General features: G+C 40.3%; 1 protein-coding gene across 1 annotated transcript in view; it reads left to right on the forward strand.

Moving 5' to 3' along the window:
• Window positions 1-2,246: 2,246 nt before the first annotated feature.
• Window positions 2,247-17,042, forward strand: part of slc2a3a (solute carrier family 2 member 3a) — a 34,116-nt gene continuing 19,320 nt past the window's right edge. The window contains exons 1-4 of the mRNA XM_073821427.1: window positions 2,247-2,581; window positions 3,420-3,549; window positions 9,115-9,213; window positions 14,745-14,905. Coding sequence (XP_073677528.1) covers window positions 3,535-3,549; window positions 9,115-9,213; window positions 14,745-14,905 — 275 coding nt within the window. The 5' untranslated portion in view covers window positions 2,247-2,581; window positions 3,420-3,534. The remainder of the gene's footprint in view (window positions 2,582-3,419; window positions 3,550-9,114; window positions 9,214-14,744; window positions 14,906-17,042) is intronic.

Consider the following 17,042-nt stretch of genomic DNA (forward strand, 5'->3'; position numbering starts at 1 on the left):
CACTTTAGTGGTTGTTGGGACTAGACCACTAAGGCCTCTAAGTGCCTAATGCATTATGAATTTTTAATTATTTACTATTGTCAATAAGTGTGCCAATAAAAATGATTTCACAAATCTACAGTACACATTTCTGTGAGAATTATATGACAGATGCCCTATTATTATGCTAATGTTATTGAATTACAAGCTCTGACGGTGCAGTTGCACGCTGCGTCCTGAGGATGGCAGAAAAGTATCTTTTTTTTTAGAAATCCCATCACATAATGTGAAAAAAAAATGTGAACACCTCTTGTAACACAAAACCATACATTGAAGTTTGTGTTTTAGACTTGTATGCCTATTATGCTTAACTGTACTTCAAAATGTACACTACCAGTCAAAAGTTTTTAAACAGTAAGAATTTTAGTGTTTCTTCAGAAGTCTCTTCTGCTCACTAAGCCTGCATTAATTTGATCCAAAATACAATTCAAAGCTGAATTTTAGCATAATTATCCCAGTCACATGATCCTTCAGAAATCATTTTAATATTCTGATTTGCTGCTCAAAAAACATTTATTATTATTATTATTATTATTATTATTATTATTCTGTTTAAAACAGTTGAGTAGAATTTTTCAGATTTCTTTGATGAACAGAAATTTGAGAAGAACAGCATTTATCTGAAATATAGATCTTTTGTAACATTATAAATGTCTTTATCATCACTTTTGATCAATTTAAAGCATCCTAAATAAAAGTATTAATTTCTATTAATACCAGAAAATAAATAAATAAATAAAAATTATACTGAGCCCTTGAATGGTATAGTGTATAATGCCACAAAAGCTTTTTATTTCAGATAAATGCTGATCTTTGGATCTTTCTATTCATCAAAGAATTCTGAAAAAAAAAAATATTTATAATAATAATAAAATTGTTTCTTGAACAGCATATCTAAATATTAGAATGATTTCTGAAGGGTCAGGTGACACTGAAGACTGGAGAAATGATGCTGAAAATGTAGCTTTGATCACAGGAAGAAATTACATTTTAAAATCAAATCAAATATAAAGCAGTTATTTTAAAAAGTAAAAATATTTTACAATATTACTGCTTTTGCTGTATTTTGGATCAAATAAATGCAAGCTTGGTGAGCTGAAGAGACTTATTTAAAAAAAATTAAAAATCTTACCGTTCAAACACTTTTGACTAGTAGTGAAAGAAATTTGATATGATATTTAATTTGATAATACGATTTTAAGTTTTCTTTTTTTAGTTTTAAAAGGTTTTTTTCATATTTGATTTCATGTTTAATTAAATGTTAAAATATTAAAATACATAAGACACTATTTATTACCAAATTTTTCTTAATGGCAACAAACGTGAACAGATCTTATCATCATACACCCTGTAATAGCTCATGGAAAAACAAGTGAACACAATAAAACCCACAATGGGATACAATAAAGAAAAATTTGAACTAAGTTCAAAAACAAACTAAGGCAATTATATTTATTACTATTTTTAACATTTTCTATTTTGCTAGTTCCCTTTTTTTTTTTTTTTTTTTTACATGAAACACAACATTGAATAGACTGTAATACATTTTAAATGCAGACATTCACTTTGAATAGTACAAAACAGCAGGTTCCCAATGTTAACTGTTGTTTTTTTTTTTTTTTTTGTCCTGGTAATTGGTGGAAATGTTCAATAACTAACCAATACTTGTACAGTAGCCTATACATGCATGCACACAAAGTTAACTATAAAGAACCATATCCTGACAAAAAGTGACGACTAGCCCAATCTCACAAAGTGGATTTAAATCTATAAAAACCAACACAATCTTTTACAGTGAACATAAATAAGATGTATATAATGATGCAACTCTCTAGTGTTATAAAATCATCCTGAGTCTTGTGACTCCTTCTGCAGTAGAATTTGGGCTGTTGTACTGCAGAATTTGATACTGCCATGACTCACGTGCGTCTTTGAGGCCTGAATAAACGCAAGTGGGATGTGCCTACTACGGTTTTCAACGGATAGATGAACAAAGAAAAAAATATAAGAAAAGGTGAATATTATATAGTACAGTAATAGGATTTTTCACACTACTTATTTCGCTCTACAAATTCCAGGAAGTAAAAGCCGCATGGCTGCATTCACTGGAGTTTGTGGTACCCGGCGCTGCATCCATTTGGTAGCACCCGTCAGCTGATGCTCTATCAAGGTCACCCGCGCAGAGCATCATGGGCGGCGGTATCGGATGCTCTTGGTCCCACCCCACGAGCACAATCCGCATCCCAACCGAAACCTCGCCGAATAAGGTATTCCCGCATCACGAGGCGCTGTGACGGAACAGCTGTCACAAGGCATGATGCGAAATACGAGTCGCGGATAAATAAAGGGGCGGGGGTGAGGTTTTACGTGCGCGACCGGCGGTATTCCGTCAAAGGAGAACGTGCGGTTTGTCGTGTAGGCTGCGTGTGACGAATAAAAGAATACATCATTGACGGAGCGCAATTCTATAGACTTCAGTGCCAGTGGGTCAGTGGAGATACGTGCACACGCGAACGGGTGGTCACGACGCAGGAGAGATAAGGTAATTGCAGCATCAACTGATGATATACATTTAATAATATGCATTAGATTTACCACAATAGCCTGATGCTGAATATTGCAGTAGCCGGATCTTCTATGATCTTATTTGTCTGTTTAGTAGCCTATGAATTAATTTGTCAGCGTCTTATTTAAGTGGAAAAGAGTGATGAATATCGTGGTTAATGTTAAAATATTACATGCACAGTGTGACCTGTAATAGTAGGCTATAGTAGTGTTAATAAAAATGTATTATTTTGGCGTTTAAAAGTAGCCTACGAAAATATTTATTTTTACACGTGTAAAATGTTTAATGTTCAAAAGCAGGTCTGAGGTGAAGAAGATGCTACCAAATCAACTTGCCAAAAAAGTAGAGTCAGCAATGTTCAGAAACACCTGTTGTAAGACAGCGTAGTTTTGGGGGTTTATTTAATTAAAATGTTCATGTTTTCTTTTATTTTTGCGGTTTTACACTGTAAAATAAAGGTTTCATATAAGTACGTATTTTTTTACACAAACGTTCGTTCCAAAACGGTTTAAAAAAATATTTTACTACAAAAGTTCGACTGAAAATGTAACTATACAAACAATATTCGAGCTTTGTTGTTTATTTCAGAATGAAATATTGAAACATAAATGCTACTGTCGTTATTTAACAATTAAATTATACATTTTAATATCATAGGCTTGTGTGTCTCTATAACGTTTGTGCTTCGCTTAAAACTTGTCTGGATGTTGCGAGAGATGCTACAGATTGTTTAGGGGATAATACGTTGTGTGACACTGTGTGTTGTCCCACATTACTTAAAAGACGCTAATTGTAATGTTTTACAATTTTACAGTTTCTAAAAGCAAAATAGTGAGGAAGAGCATCGCATCTCGGACCTAAGGAGGTTGTGTGCCAAGTATCACGTTCGCCCGGAATCCATCAATCTTGGACGTTTCCACTCTGGCAAGATGGAGGGGGAGAAGGTTGGTCCTTTTAACCTGTTTTCCTCATTCAATGCAAGCTGTTTTTGTTTTATAGTATAATGATATGTTACCACAAGACTCTACATGAATTTAAATATGACAGTTATGCATTTTAATTATATAAAATGGTGTACATGTATTATAAGTCTATGTGTTGCATCTAGGTAACATGAATGGAGGCCTACTACAGTATATAGGTGCTTTGCATGATTTTGAGTAACCATTTTTGCTATGTGTAGTGTTTATATGTATATGCAGGCTTTGTTTTAGCACTGAATATATGTCAAAGGTTAATCAATGTGATCAATCAGCAGTGTCATGCATAATCCCAGTGTTTGCTGTAGTCTCATTGAGAGGAATGTCAGTGCAGCTGTTACCCTAGGATGTTGCTATGACAAAGAGGGAGTGGCTGAGATGCTGAGGATGGGATATAAAGAATATTAAGACCTATTGGGATGTAAATGTTTAGGAGAGACAAGGAGAGAAAAACAGAGTGGGTGGTGAGGTTATTTGTATTGGATGTTTATTTATATAATCTTATCCCTCACAATATCTGCAGATTAGATCAGTCTGAAATAAGATTAGATGTTTTCATTCATAGCTGTCTACACATGTTAGGACTTTTCTGTCAAGGTTGTTTTGTAGCTCTTTAATTCTGAGCGTTTGACTCAGAATGCCTTTGTCAGATGACAAACTTTTTTCACTGAGTCATCGTGACTTGAGAGTATTTGCATGAGTGCGGAAGTGAGCGAGTAATAGGAATAACAGGATCGGATTAAAAGGAAATTATGCTATTGATCGACATATCTTTCAGACAGTTGGTTTTGCTTAGATAAGGCCGAATATTGTGTAAGAAAGGCCCTATGCAACCTACACAGATGCATCCGTGTCATAGAACTACAACTGTATTTGTACAGTTTGTGGTAAACAGTATACGGTCCTTTGGTTTTGGTATAGTTCAATAATATCTTTAAGGTCACCTGTGTTGAATGTCTGACCATCTCAGCATCACATAGCCCTTCACAATTCACAGTGTCAGCACTGCTGTGTCCTATTGCCCTAGAAACCTGGAATCTGTAGCCGCAGTGTTGTCTTACAGCTGAAGGCAGGGCCGTTTCAGGACATGGCTGATTTGTGATGATTAAGATGAGCTTTTTAATAATATGCCGTTGGCTGCTGTCGTGTTTACATCCCATTGTTTACTACATCAATCAAAACAGTGTAACTACTAGATCTTTTTTCATTTCTTTAGAGAATTCGATGAAGCAAGCTTAAATATATAAATAATATATTTATATATGATTTATTGTATTAATAAGATGGTTTGCGATTACATTATATATAAAGTATATATTAATAAATTATGTATTATACTATGCTTAATATAATTATTAATCATATGTTACTATTTAAGGAGTTCATAAGTACAGTTGTCACTGATTTTATGTTTATTTTTAATGTTCCTAAATAATAATTATAATAAATGTACAAATATTTTGTTAGAGTTTAATTATTACAGTTTGAGTGATTTTATTCTGTCATTTTGCACATTATTGTCAACTAAAAGTATATGTTATTTTGCTCAGAGCAAAACTGAATAAAATGAATAAATATGACATAAATATATGACCTTGGACCACAAAAACAGTCTTAAGTATTACAAGGATATTTGCAGCAATAGCCAAAAATGCATTGTATGGGTCAAAATTGTCGATTTTTCTTTTATGCCAAAAATCATTAGGATATTAAGTAATGATTCCATAAAGATATTTAGTACATTTCCTACTGTAAATATGTCAAAGCTTAATTTTTGATTAGTAATATGCATTGCTAAGATCTTCATTTGCACAAATTTAAAGGCTATTTTCTCCATATGTTGTTTTTTTTTTCTCACCCTCAGATTACAATAGTTGTATCTCAGCCAAATATTGTCTTATCCTAACCAACCATACATCAATGGAAAGCTTATTTATTCATCTTTGATGGGAAATTAACCATTATGACTGGTTTTGTGGTCTAGGGTGACATATTATGAATGTTAAAGGTTGTATCAGCGATTTCTAGCCTAAAACATAAAGTGTCAATTTCAGCTGACCTTTCATCACGATCCGCTCGCTGCCTGGGTTTGGTGTTGTGGACTTTCCTACTGGTGCAGGGATGTGAGGGAGGCGGAGCAAAAGTCCACAACACCAAACCCCTGACGCTGATTGGTTGGAACACAGTTTGTTTATCTGTGGAAAGGTTGGTAGTGCCGATTGTTTTTTTGGCATATCTTGGACCCTAGGCTGACCAGAGAGACGCGGTTTTTTCACAGACAATTTATGGGGCAGGCAGCGAGCGGATCGTGATGAAAGGTCAGCTGAAATTGACACTTTATGTTTCAGGCTAGAAATCGCTGATACAACCTTTAAAGGACATTTTCACCCAAACACCAACACTCAAAGAAGATTTAAGTCTAAACTTAATAAAGATAAAAGTCTTAATTTTCTAATTTCCTCTGTTTGCTGCTGAATTAGCGTTTCTAATTTAATTGAACCTCCCCCCAGGCTGTCTGTTTATTTCATTCTGCAGATGTAAATCTATGAATCTTGTGAATGGCTTGACCTTTTTCAGTGCTGTTCTTACAGAATTCAGTCAAGCAAACATTAACAAAAGAATCTAGGGGAGTAGCCAGTAAACTAGGACTTTAAAGGAACACGACCCAAGAAAAAATGATCAACGTGACATCCTAATGTTGTTGACACATTTTATATAGACAATTTTGAATATAAAAAATTTTGTGTTTTTATGAATAAATAGGGTTCTCTAATCTGAGAACTCTCTTTTAAGGTGTGTGTGTATAGTCAAACCAAAAAATATTCAGACACCAGATATAATTTTTGATATTTCACTATTGGGTGCAAGACACTATAGTTCATTTATGTAAGTGAGGATAGCAAAATAAAGTAAACTGTGACATATTATACCCAAAAATTCTTCATACAGTGAACTAAGAATCTGGGACCAAAAATTATTCAGAAACTTTGACCTGACCATGTTTTTCTGAAGTGTTTTCTTTAATTGCTTATGCTTTTTACACCACAGACTGAACAAAATTAAGCATTGCTTGGTAATTGGTCAAAAGTTTTTATAGTTGTGTAAATATTGTTATACTAATGTCTGAATTTTTGGTGGATTGTAATCCATTACATACCTTTCTATCAAAGCTATCTGACATTATCAAGATTAATTTGTTCTGACGCAGTTTAACTTAGAGTTTGTCATGATGCAGGCAGGAACACACAAACAACGACGTAAATAAAAGACATATATTTAATAAATCCAACGGAATACAGGCAGACACAGGAACACCAGGGGAAAACATCCATATAACATTAAAGACCGACAAGAGTACTGGGAAAACACACACCTTAAATAGACAGACTAATTACAAACACAGGTGTAGACAATAAGGTAGAAACCAAAAACACTCAGAACTGCGGGGGAAAATGGGAAAAACCAACAAGAAAGTCCAGGGGTGTGACATTACCTCCCCCTCCCGGAAGGCATGTCCTTGTGCCGACAAACAGACAAAAGGAAACAGTACAAAGTCTTAGGAGGGGGCTTAGGTGGAGGACGGACTCCCGGGAGGAGGACACAAGATGGAGACCAGGGTGGTGACAGAGGGAGGAGCCAAGGAGGTGACAGGAAGGGGCTGGAGCAGGAGGAGCCAGGTGGGACCCAGAACTCAGCCATGATGGAGTTCCAAGGTGGAGCCGATGGAGGGGGGAGCCATGGTGGAGGAGAGGCTGACGACTCCATGGGGCCGACCGACGGAGGCGGAGCAGGTGGTGGGAGAGCCCGATGCGGAGACGGAAAGCCGAAGATCTTGGGTGACACCGCGGATCCGGAGGGCCAAGGCGGAACCCAAGGCTCTGGCGACCAAGGCGGAGATGGAGATCCGGAGGTCCGCGGCGGAGCCGGAGCGACAGAGGGCCGAGGCTGTGCCCGCCGGAGGGAGGAGGTCCAACGAGCTGGTGGGACGGAGCGACGAGGCACAGCCGGAGGAGTATAGTCCAGAGGCGAAGGTGGGGCGACGACTGACCAGGGCGGAGCCGGAGGGACGATGGAGCCCGGTGGAGCTGGTGGACCGTCGGGCGACAGCGGAGACGAGGGAGCAGAGAGCCGGGGTGGAGCCGCAGGGTCGGAGGGCCGAGGCGGAGTCCAGGACTCTGAGGCTTGAGGCGATGGTGAGGGATCCTCCAGCCATGACACCGATGGAGATTGGCAGACCCGCGGCGAACCCACCGCACAGATGGTGGGCTGAGGGTGAGCAAGGGGACAGACAGCAGACAACGGGGATTCATGAAGGCTGGGCGGAACCAGCGGTGACTCTGGATGGCTGGGCGGAACCAGCGGAGATTCAGGCTTAGGCAGAAGAGGGAGGGTGGGAGGGAAATCCAGGCAGATGGGTATTTCCGTGAAACAGTCAATTAAGTCCCCAGAGTGCTCTTGCTCACCCCCAGTGGCGGTGCAGTGGACGGGGCTCTCTACAGCCCTCTCTTGCTCCACGAAGCACTCCACCGTCGCGGATGTAATGGCCGGCTCACGCACCTGATCAGCAGTTTTGACCCCGTCGGCACTCCATACTGCTGTCGCTCCGGGCTCGGGCTTTCCGTCTGTGAAGGGCTCATAATCCGGGGGTCGGGGTGGCTGGCTGGGCTCTGGGTCCGGAGTGGCACTGGCGAGATGCTCCTTGGAACAGGCGGGGAATGCGGGTCTGTTTCTCGCCAGTGTCCACTCCACAAATGCGGCGAAATCCGCTCGAGGGCCATCCTTGGACGACGGCGCTCTGCACGACGCATTGAGGCTAGCATCATAGAACGTACAGAGCGTGTTGTCCGGGTAGCTGGTGGTGTTTGCTACAAGCTGGAACATGAATGTGTAACCCTCGAGCGGTAAATCCCCCTGCTTCAGCCGGAGGAGGATGAATTCAGGATGGAGGAAGGAATCCATGGGGGAAAACACTACGAAAACAAAAAGACTGAAAAACTGAATGATAAACAAAACGGGGTGGAATACGCAAAAAAAACTGTTTCGGTCGGTCTTTCTGTCACGGATTAGGCAGGAACACACGAACAACAACGTAAATAAAAGACGTATATTTAATAAATCCAACGGAATACAGGCAGACACAGGAACACCAGGGGAAAACATCCATATAACATTAAAGACCAACAAGAGTACTGGGAAAACACACACCTTAAATAGACAGACTAATTACAAACACAGGTGCAGACAATAAGGGAGAAACCAAAAACACTCAGAACTGCGGGGGAAAATGGGAAAAACCAACAAGAAAGTCAGAGAGTTCTTGTGACAGAGTTCTTGTCATATTTTATTACCATTTTCTAAACTATAACGAATAAACTGTGATAAAGTGAGAAATATTGAAGGTGTCTGAATAAATTTTGGTTTGACTATATGTTTTTTTTTATGATCAAAATGTGAAAAATAAAATCAAAAAGGCAAACTAAAATGTTGAGCAACTAACCATCCTTGAACCTTTTCTCTCTTGTGTTACAGAAGCAGGTGACATGCTACCTCCTGTTTTCTTTATCGACAGCTGTAATTGGCTCCCTGCAGTTTGGCTACAACACAGGAGTCATCAATGCCCCAGAACAGGTTAGTAGGTGTGTGTATGTGTGTAGTACCAATCAAAAGTTTAAACATACATATATCACACATTCAAACTATTGGGTTCAGTACGATTTTTATAAGATTTAATGCAAAAATGTGTTAAATAACCATACGTGACAGTAAAAACATTTAGAATGTTACAGTTTTTTTTTTTTTTCAAAATTTCAAATGAACGAATGTTCTTTTAAACTTTCTCTTTATCAAAGAATTTCCCTACAAAAATATTAAACAGCACAGCAGATTTAATCTTCGATAATAAGAAATGTTTACTGATCACTAAATAAGAATTTCAGAATGATTGTGACGGAGTAGTTCGCCCAAAAATACAAATTCTCTCATTAATTACTCATCCTCATGTTGCTCCAAACCTGTAAGACCTTTGTTCATCTTTAGAACACAAATTAAGATTTTTTTATAGAAATCCGAGAGCTTTCTGACCCTGCATAGACATTTACATTTACATTTACATTTATTCATTTAGCCGACGCTTTTATCCAAAGCGACTTACAATTGGGAATACAACAAGTGATTCATCCTAAGGAGGCAGATCAACATAGGAAGTGTTCAAAAATACCATATATCAGGCGTTGTTAGAAGAGTGCAGGCTAGAAGGAGAAGATCAAGAAAGAGAGGAAAAACAGGCTAGAAGGGAGGATTTTTTTTTTTTTTTTTTTTTTTTATTGAGTCAGATAGTGTCAAAAAAGATGGGTTTTCAGCAGTCGTTTGAAAGCTGTTAAGGAGTCTGCATTCCGGATAGGGGTGGGAAGATCATTCCACCAGGCAGGAACGTTGAACGAGAATGTTCTGGACAGTGATTTGATACCTCTCTGTGGTGGTACAATGAGGCGTCTTTCACTAGAGGATCTCAGTCTTCTGGAAGGAGTGTAGATGTGTAGTAGTGAATGGAGGTAGGCAGGTGATGATCCGGTGGCTGTCCTATAGGCCAGCATCAGTGTCTTGAATTTGATGCGTGCTGTAACCGGTAGCCAGTGCAGGGATATGAAGAGAGGTGTAACATGGGCCTTTTTGGGCTCGTTGAAGACCAGTCGTGCTGCTGCATTCTGAATCATTTGTAGAGGCTTGATTGTACATGCTGGAAGACCAGCTAAAAGAGCATTGCAGTAGTCCAGCCTGGAAATGACCAGGGCCTGGACGAGGAGTTGTGTAGCATGCTCTGTTAGGAAGGGCCTGATCTTTCTGATGTTGTACAATGCAAACCTGCAAGATCGAGCGGTCTTAGCTATGTGGTCTTTAAAAGTCAGTTGGTTGTCAAAGATAACACCCAGATTTCTGGCTGAAGTCGATGGGGTAATTGTTGATGAACCTAACTGGATGGAGAAGTCATGCTGTAGAGATGGAGTGGCAGGAAAGATAAGGAGTTCCGTCTTTGCTAGATTGAGCTGTAGATGGTGTTCCTTCATCCATGCAGAGATATCCGCTAGGCAACCTGAGATCCGTGCAGCTACCGATGGATCGTCTGGTTTGAAAGAAAGATAGAGCTGTGTGTCATCAGCATAGCAATGGTAGGAGAAGCCATGTGCCTGTATGATGGGGCCCAGAGATGTAGTGTATATGGAGAAGAGGAGAGGTCCAAGAACTGAACCCTGAGGAACCCCAGTGACCAGTTGATGAGTTTTGGATACCTCGCCTCCCCAGGCCACTCTGAAAGACCTACCAGAGAGGTAGGATTTGAACCAGCGAAGTGAAGTCCCTGTAATACCCAGCATTGAGAGGGTGGACAGGAGGATCTGGTGATTCACAGTGTCAAAAGCTGCAGATAGGTCCAGCAAGATGAGTACCGATGATTTGGACTCAGCTTTTGCCGTCCGCAAGGCTTCAGTGACAGACAGTAGCGCAGTCTCAGTTGAATGGCCGCTTCTGAACCCTGATTGGTTAGAGTCCAGTAGATTGTTCTGTGAGAGGAATAGGGATAGCTGGTTGAAAACAGCCCGTTCCAGTGTTTTTGCTATGAATGGAAGGAGGGAGACAGGTCTGTAGTTGTCTATGAGTGAGGAGTTAAGTGTAGGTTTTTTGAGCAGTGGGGTTACCCGGGCCTGCTTAAATGTAGTGGGAAAAGTGCCTGTGAGAAGAGATGTGTTGATGATGTGTGTGAGCGCCGGTAGGATTGTAGGGGAGATTGCTTGGAGAAGGTGTGAGGGGATAGGATCTAAAGGACATGTCGTCGGATGGCTGGAGAGGAAAAGTTTGGTTACTTCTGCCTCCGAGCAAGGACAGAAGGAGAAGTGGGGGGTTCCAGCCATGATTGTGGTCAATTTTAGTTCCTGTATGTGTGGAGCTGAGAACTTATTATTGATCGATGTAGTTTTGTCTGTAAAAAATGTGGCGAAATCATCAGCTGTTATAGAAGTTGTGGGAGGTGGTGGAGGGGGACAAAGCAGTGTATTAAATGTTTTGAAAAGGTTGCGTGCGTCCGGGGAATTGTTGATCCTGTTGTGGAAGTATGAAGATTTGGCTGTATGTACTTGGGTAGCGAAAGATGAGAGCATAGACCGATACATACTGAGGTCGGATGGATCCTTAGATTTGTGCCATTTTCTCTCAGCTGCCCTAAGTTTGGAACGATGCTCACGAAGAACATCGGATAACCAAGGGGTTGTCGGAGCAGATCGTGCTGGCCTGGAGGAGAGAGGGCATATAGCATCTAGACAGGAGGTAAGAGTGGAGCATAAGGTGTCAGTTGCTGCATTAGTGTCAAGGGATGAGAAGTGAGTAGGAGAGGGAAGGGAGGAGGATACTAAAGAAGAAAGATGGGAGTGTGAGAGAGAGCGTAGGTTTCTTCTAAAAGTAACAGGTAGAGGGGTTGGGAGTGCACAAGTAGCAAGATGTAGGTCAAATGTAATGAAGAAGTGGTCAGAGATGTGTAGGGGTTTGACCACAATATTGTCTGAAATACAATTTCGCATGTAAATGAGATCAAGTTGGTTGCCAGATTTATGAGTGCATGTAGTGATAACACGTTGTAGATCAAATGAAGCTAGAAGTGAATTGAAGTCAGCAGCATAGGGTTTGTCAAGGTGAATGTTGAGGTCCCCAAAGACTAGAAGTGGGCTGCCATCCTCTGGAAACGAGGACAGCAGCCCATCCAGCTCTTCTAAGAAGATGCCAAGTTGAGTAGGAGGGCGGTAGATTACCACAATGTGGAGTTCGATAGGAGATGTTACAGTGATTGTATGAGATTCAAATGAACTATAATTGCATAGAGGAGAATGGGTTGAGTATTTCCAGTTGTTAGAAATAAGAAGTCCCGTCCCCCCACCCCTTCCAGTCTGACGAGGGGTGTGAGAGAAGGAAAAGTTATTAGAAAGAGCAGCTGGGGTTGCAGAGTCTTCTGGACGAATCCAGGTCTCAGTCAAGCCTAGAATGCTCAAACCAGATTGCACAGAAAATGCTGAAATGAAGTCAGATTTGTTGACAGCTGATTGACAGTTCCAGAGTCCAACCGTGAAAGAGAAAGGTTCAGTGGAAGAAGTGTCGATAGGACGCAGGTTAGAAATATTGCGTCGACGTGTGCGTGTGATATTAGAGCGGTGTGAAGAGACCACCGGAATGAGTTGGAAACACATGATAGAGGAGGACAGAAAGAAGAGTGAAATAAAGGAGAGGAGTACTTAAGTGCGTTGTCGGTGTCGTTGCTCGGTGAAGTCGCGCAGGAAAAGTCGCAAGTCTTTACTCTCGTCGGTCTTCACGCGAGGAGGCTGAACGCTTCCGCTGACGCTTCAGCGTCAGCTGTTCTGACGCAGTTAAATAGACAACCAAACAGTGCTTCAATGATAAAAGCTAGGGATGCCTCCTAGGCTCAGTGAGCCGCGAATGTCTCGCCCGCACGCAAAATGGCTCAATCGAAACTCAAAAAGCAACAGCTTCGCACTTGTAATAGCTCCAGAAGGGAACGATATGACAAAAACAAAAGCTTCCCTTGGCCGTACGCTCAGTTATCAATTTTAATGATTGCAATAAAAACTAGAATTTAAAGCAAAAACAATCGCAGGACAAATAACAGAAGAACACTCCTTTTCTAACAGTGAATAGATGCAAATAAAACAAACGAATAATTAAATAGAACAACAGAGTACTTTAAGAAGCAGCTCAAAATTAATATTAACGAATAAGTGAATAGAAACTACAGAGTGCGTTTTAGAAGCAGCTCAAATTTAATATTAACCAATAAGTAAATAGAAACTACAGAGTGCGTTTTAGAAGCAGCTCAAATTTAATATTAACCAATAACTAAATAGAAACTACAGAGTGCGTTTTAGAAGCAGCTCAAATTTAATATTAACCAATAAGTAAATAGAAACTACAGAGTGCGTTTTAGAAGCAGCTCAAATTTAATATTAACGAATAAGTGAATAGAAACTACAGAGTGCTTAAGAGAACAGCGGCTTAAAATTAATACTTAGGAATAAGTAATTAAACAGAAACGACAAAGTGCTTTTAGCAGCAACTCTAAGTAACGACCGCCTAGTGAAATAGTATTAAAGTAGACACTTACGCGCCGTCGTTCTTTCTCGTCTGAGGACTGAACTCACTTTCCCGCAGTATGGAAAGTAAGCAAACTATTTAAGCAGTATTCTCGCTAGCCACGCCTCCTAGGCTCAGTGAGCCGCGAATGTCTCGCCCGCACGCAAAATGGCTCAATCGAAACTCAAAAAGCAACAGCTTCGCACTTGTAATAGCTCCAGAAGGGAACGATATGACAAAAACAAAAGCTTCCCTTGGCCGTACGCTCAGTTATCAATTTTAATGATTGCAATAAAAACTAGAATTTAAAGCAAAAACAATCGCAGGACAAATAACAGAAGAACACTCCTTTTCTAACAGTGAATAGATGTAAATAAAACAAACGAATAATTAAATAGAACAACAGAGTACTTTAAGAAGCAGCTCAAAATTAATATTAACGAATAAGTGAATAGAAACTACAGAGTGCGTTTTAGAAGCAGCTCAAATTTAATATTAACCAATAAGTAAATAGAAACTACAGAGTGCGTTTTAGAAGCAGCTCAAATTTAATATTAACGAATAAGTGAATAGAAACTACAGAGTGCTTAAGAGAACAGCGGCTTAAAATTAATACTTAGGAATAAGTAATTAAACAGAAACGACAAAGTGCTTTTAGCAGCAACTCTAAGTAACGACCGCCTAGTGAAATAGTATTAAAGTAGACACTTACGCGCCGTCGTTCTTTCTCGTCTGAGGACTGAACTCACTTTCCCGACAGCAACACAACTGACATGTTCAAGGCCCAGAAAGTTAGTAAGGACATCTTTTAAACAGTCCATGTAACACCAGTGGTTCAACCTTAATTTTATGAAGCTACGAGAATACTTTTTGTGTGCAAAGAAAATTCTTCTCTTCCGTCTCAGTCTTCAATGCTCATTCACAAGAGTACCACCACGCTTACTAGTGGTGTTGTTTTCTTTGCGTGTACACATAAATGGGAGTATGGGAATTATACAGTAACCTTCTTAAATAAAAACCTTTTAACCTCTTAGAAACTGCGGGCGTTCTTTAATGCCACATGGATGGAGCGTTACGGGGAGCCCATCAAGCCGGGCGTGTGCACCGTTGTGTGGAGTTTCGCTGTGGCCATCTTTAGCGTGGGTGGAATGATGGGATCATTCAGTGTTGGCGTCATAGCCAACAAATTTGGAAGGTGAGTAGAAATCTATCCATCATATGTAATATTGACCAGTTTGGTCTTGATAAGTACCTGACATCTCTTTTGTGGAAGTCCTGCGCTCAGAGGCTTTTGTGTTTTAAATTAAAAGAAAAAATCCTAGGATTGTGACTTCTTCTATGTCATTACTCATAGGTTTACAGTGATCAGTAAAGACACATTGAGGTCAGAGCCATGCCTTTTCTAGTACTTTTCTAGAACATTACATCATGGAGCAAATGCTATCATTGTGGGTTTAAAGCATTTCCCAGTTCACATTATATTGATCATTCCCTGTCTTCTATTTAATTTATGCACCAGTAAAGTGGAAAAAATATAAGAAAGATGTAGTGGGAGGTTTAGTGTAGTCATTTTTCTTTTGTGTTGTGCTGGGAAACCTGAGCCAGATAATACATCAGCTTATGTCAGAGTTACTCACAATGATGCTTTAACTAGACAGTAAATGCTTGATAAATAATAAAAGCAGTTTACTGTAATGAGGGCACTCAGAGTAGAAGAGTTGACCTCTCTGTCTTCCTGTCTTCCTGAACACTGTCCACACTGTCAGAAAAATCTCATTCAAAGCAAGCATTCATGTGTGCTCAGTGGCCATTGTTCTTTTTCTGTGGCCTTTTCTGCCACTCTCCCTTGGGCTGGTTTTTGATTTTGTCAGCAATAGTCAAAAAGAAAAATATGCATAATAGTAATAATAGTTTTTACAGCATAAAGAATTCAACTACAGTAACTAACCGTATATACACTACCATTCAAAAGTCTGTGGTCAGTAAATTAAAAAAAAGAAATTAATATTTTTGTTCAGCATTTTAAATGCTTTAAATAATCAAAATTTAAAGTAAAAACATAATAATTTATACACAACATTTATACAGTGCCTTGCGAAAGTATTCATACCCCTTTCATTTTTTTTACGTTTTATGTTGCTGCCTTATGTAAAACTGCTTAAAATGACTTTTATCCCACATCAATCTACACTCCATACACTATAGTGGCAAAGCAAAAACGTCTCTAGGTTACGTATGTAACTATGGTTCCCTGAGAAGGGAACGAGACACCGCGCCCCCTAGGGGTCGCTATTGGGGAATGCCGCAGCGTGACTCTGAAGAATGCATATGAAAAAACTACATGAAATGGCCGGCGAGAGCGTATGACGTCACCGCGGCACGACCGCCGCTGCTGGTGCGTCACTACCGGGCGTCACTGTATAAAGAGGCGCCGGTGTAAACACACATCCGCTTCAACGTCTGAAGCTTCTCGTCCGAAGCATGGCAAGAAGGTGTAGAGGACGCGGTGTCTCGTTCCCTTCTCAGGGAACCATGGTTACATACGTAACCTAGAGACGTTCCCTTCCGAGGGAACTCTCACCGTGTCCCCTAGGGTTCGCTATTGGGGAACGGTTATACCCACGCTTCCATGCTGAGGGGAGTGCATGCTATGACAGCCAGCACTAAGCATCAATTCTGAGAAGAATTGCCCCAATTAGGACGTGGTGACGGCTGTCGGAACGTTTATCCCCCACGGCCAATGGCCTGAACTGTTACCCACTTACCTGGATGGGTCAAAGGACCCAGGGCACAGCTCAGGCTTGGAATCAAGCGATTCCTTCGGGAGAAACAGCTAAAAGTATAAACTTAGACTTATTTAGAACAGGAACTGCCAATACTACCGAGTCTAGTTCCCTCGGTGAACTGACTCACAGATAGAGACTAGCAGACCTGTCCTAGGACAGAAACCGTTCTAGCAGGGGTTACCGTCAGGTAACACATTCTGGATAACAGATGGTCAGGAGATATCTAAGGTGATATCGAGTGGAGTTGGACCCAGGGCGACCGGGGTTTTAAAACCAACTCAAGAATGGGAACGAAGGACCGTGTAACCCATACCATATAGGATTTTAGAAAAGAACCCAGAAACTCTGTGGGAACTTACCACTTATGTGGATTTTAGAAAGTGCACAAGGATTGCATGCGCACTTACCACTGTTGTGGATTTCAGAAAGTGCCCAGGGTTTAACGTGGGACACTTACCCTAGCAAACGGGATTTTAGAGACAGTGTTCTTCCCTTTTAAGGGTTACACCGTTACTCCAGGCTTGTCAGATATGACAAGCATTTAGA

The sequence above is a fragment of the Garra rufa genome, chromosome 17, assembly GCF_049309525.1.
Source record: "Garra rufa chromosome 17, GarRuf1.0, whole genome shotgun sequence".
Taxonomy (NCBI): domain Eukaryota; kingdom Metazoa; phylum Chordata; class Actinopteri; order Cypriniformes; family Cyprinidae; genus Garra; species Garra rufa.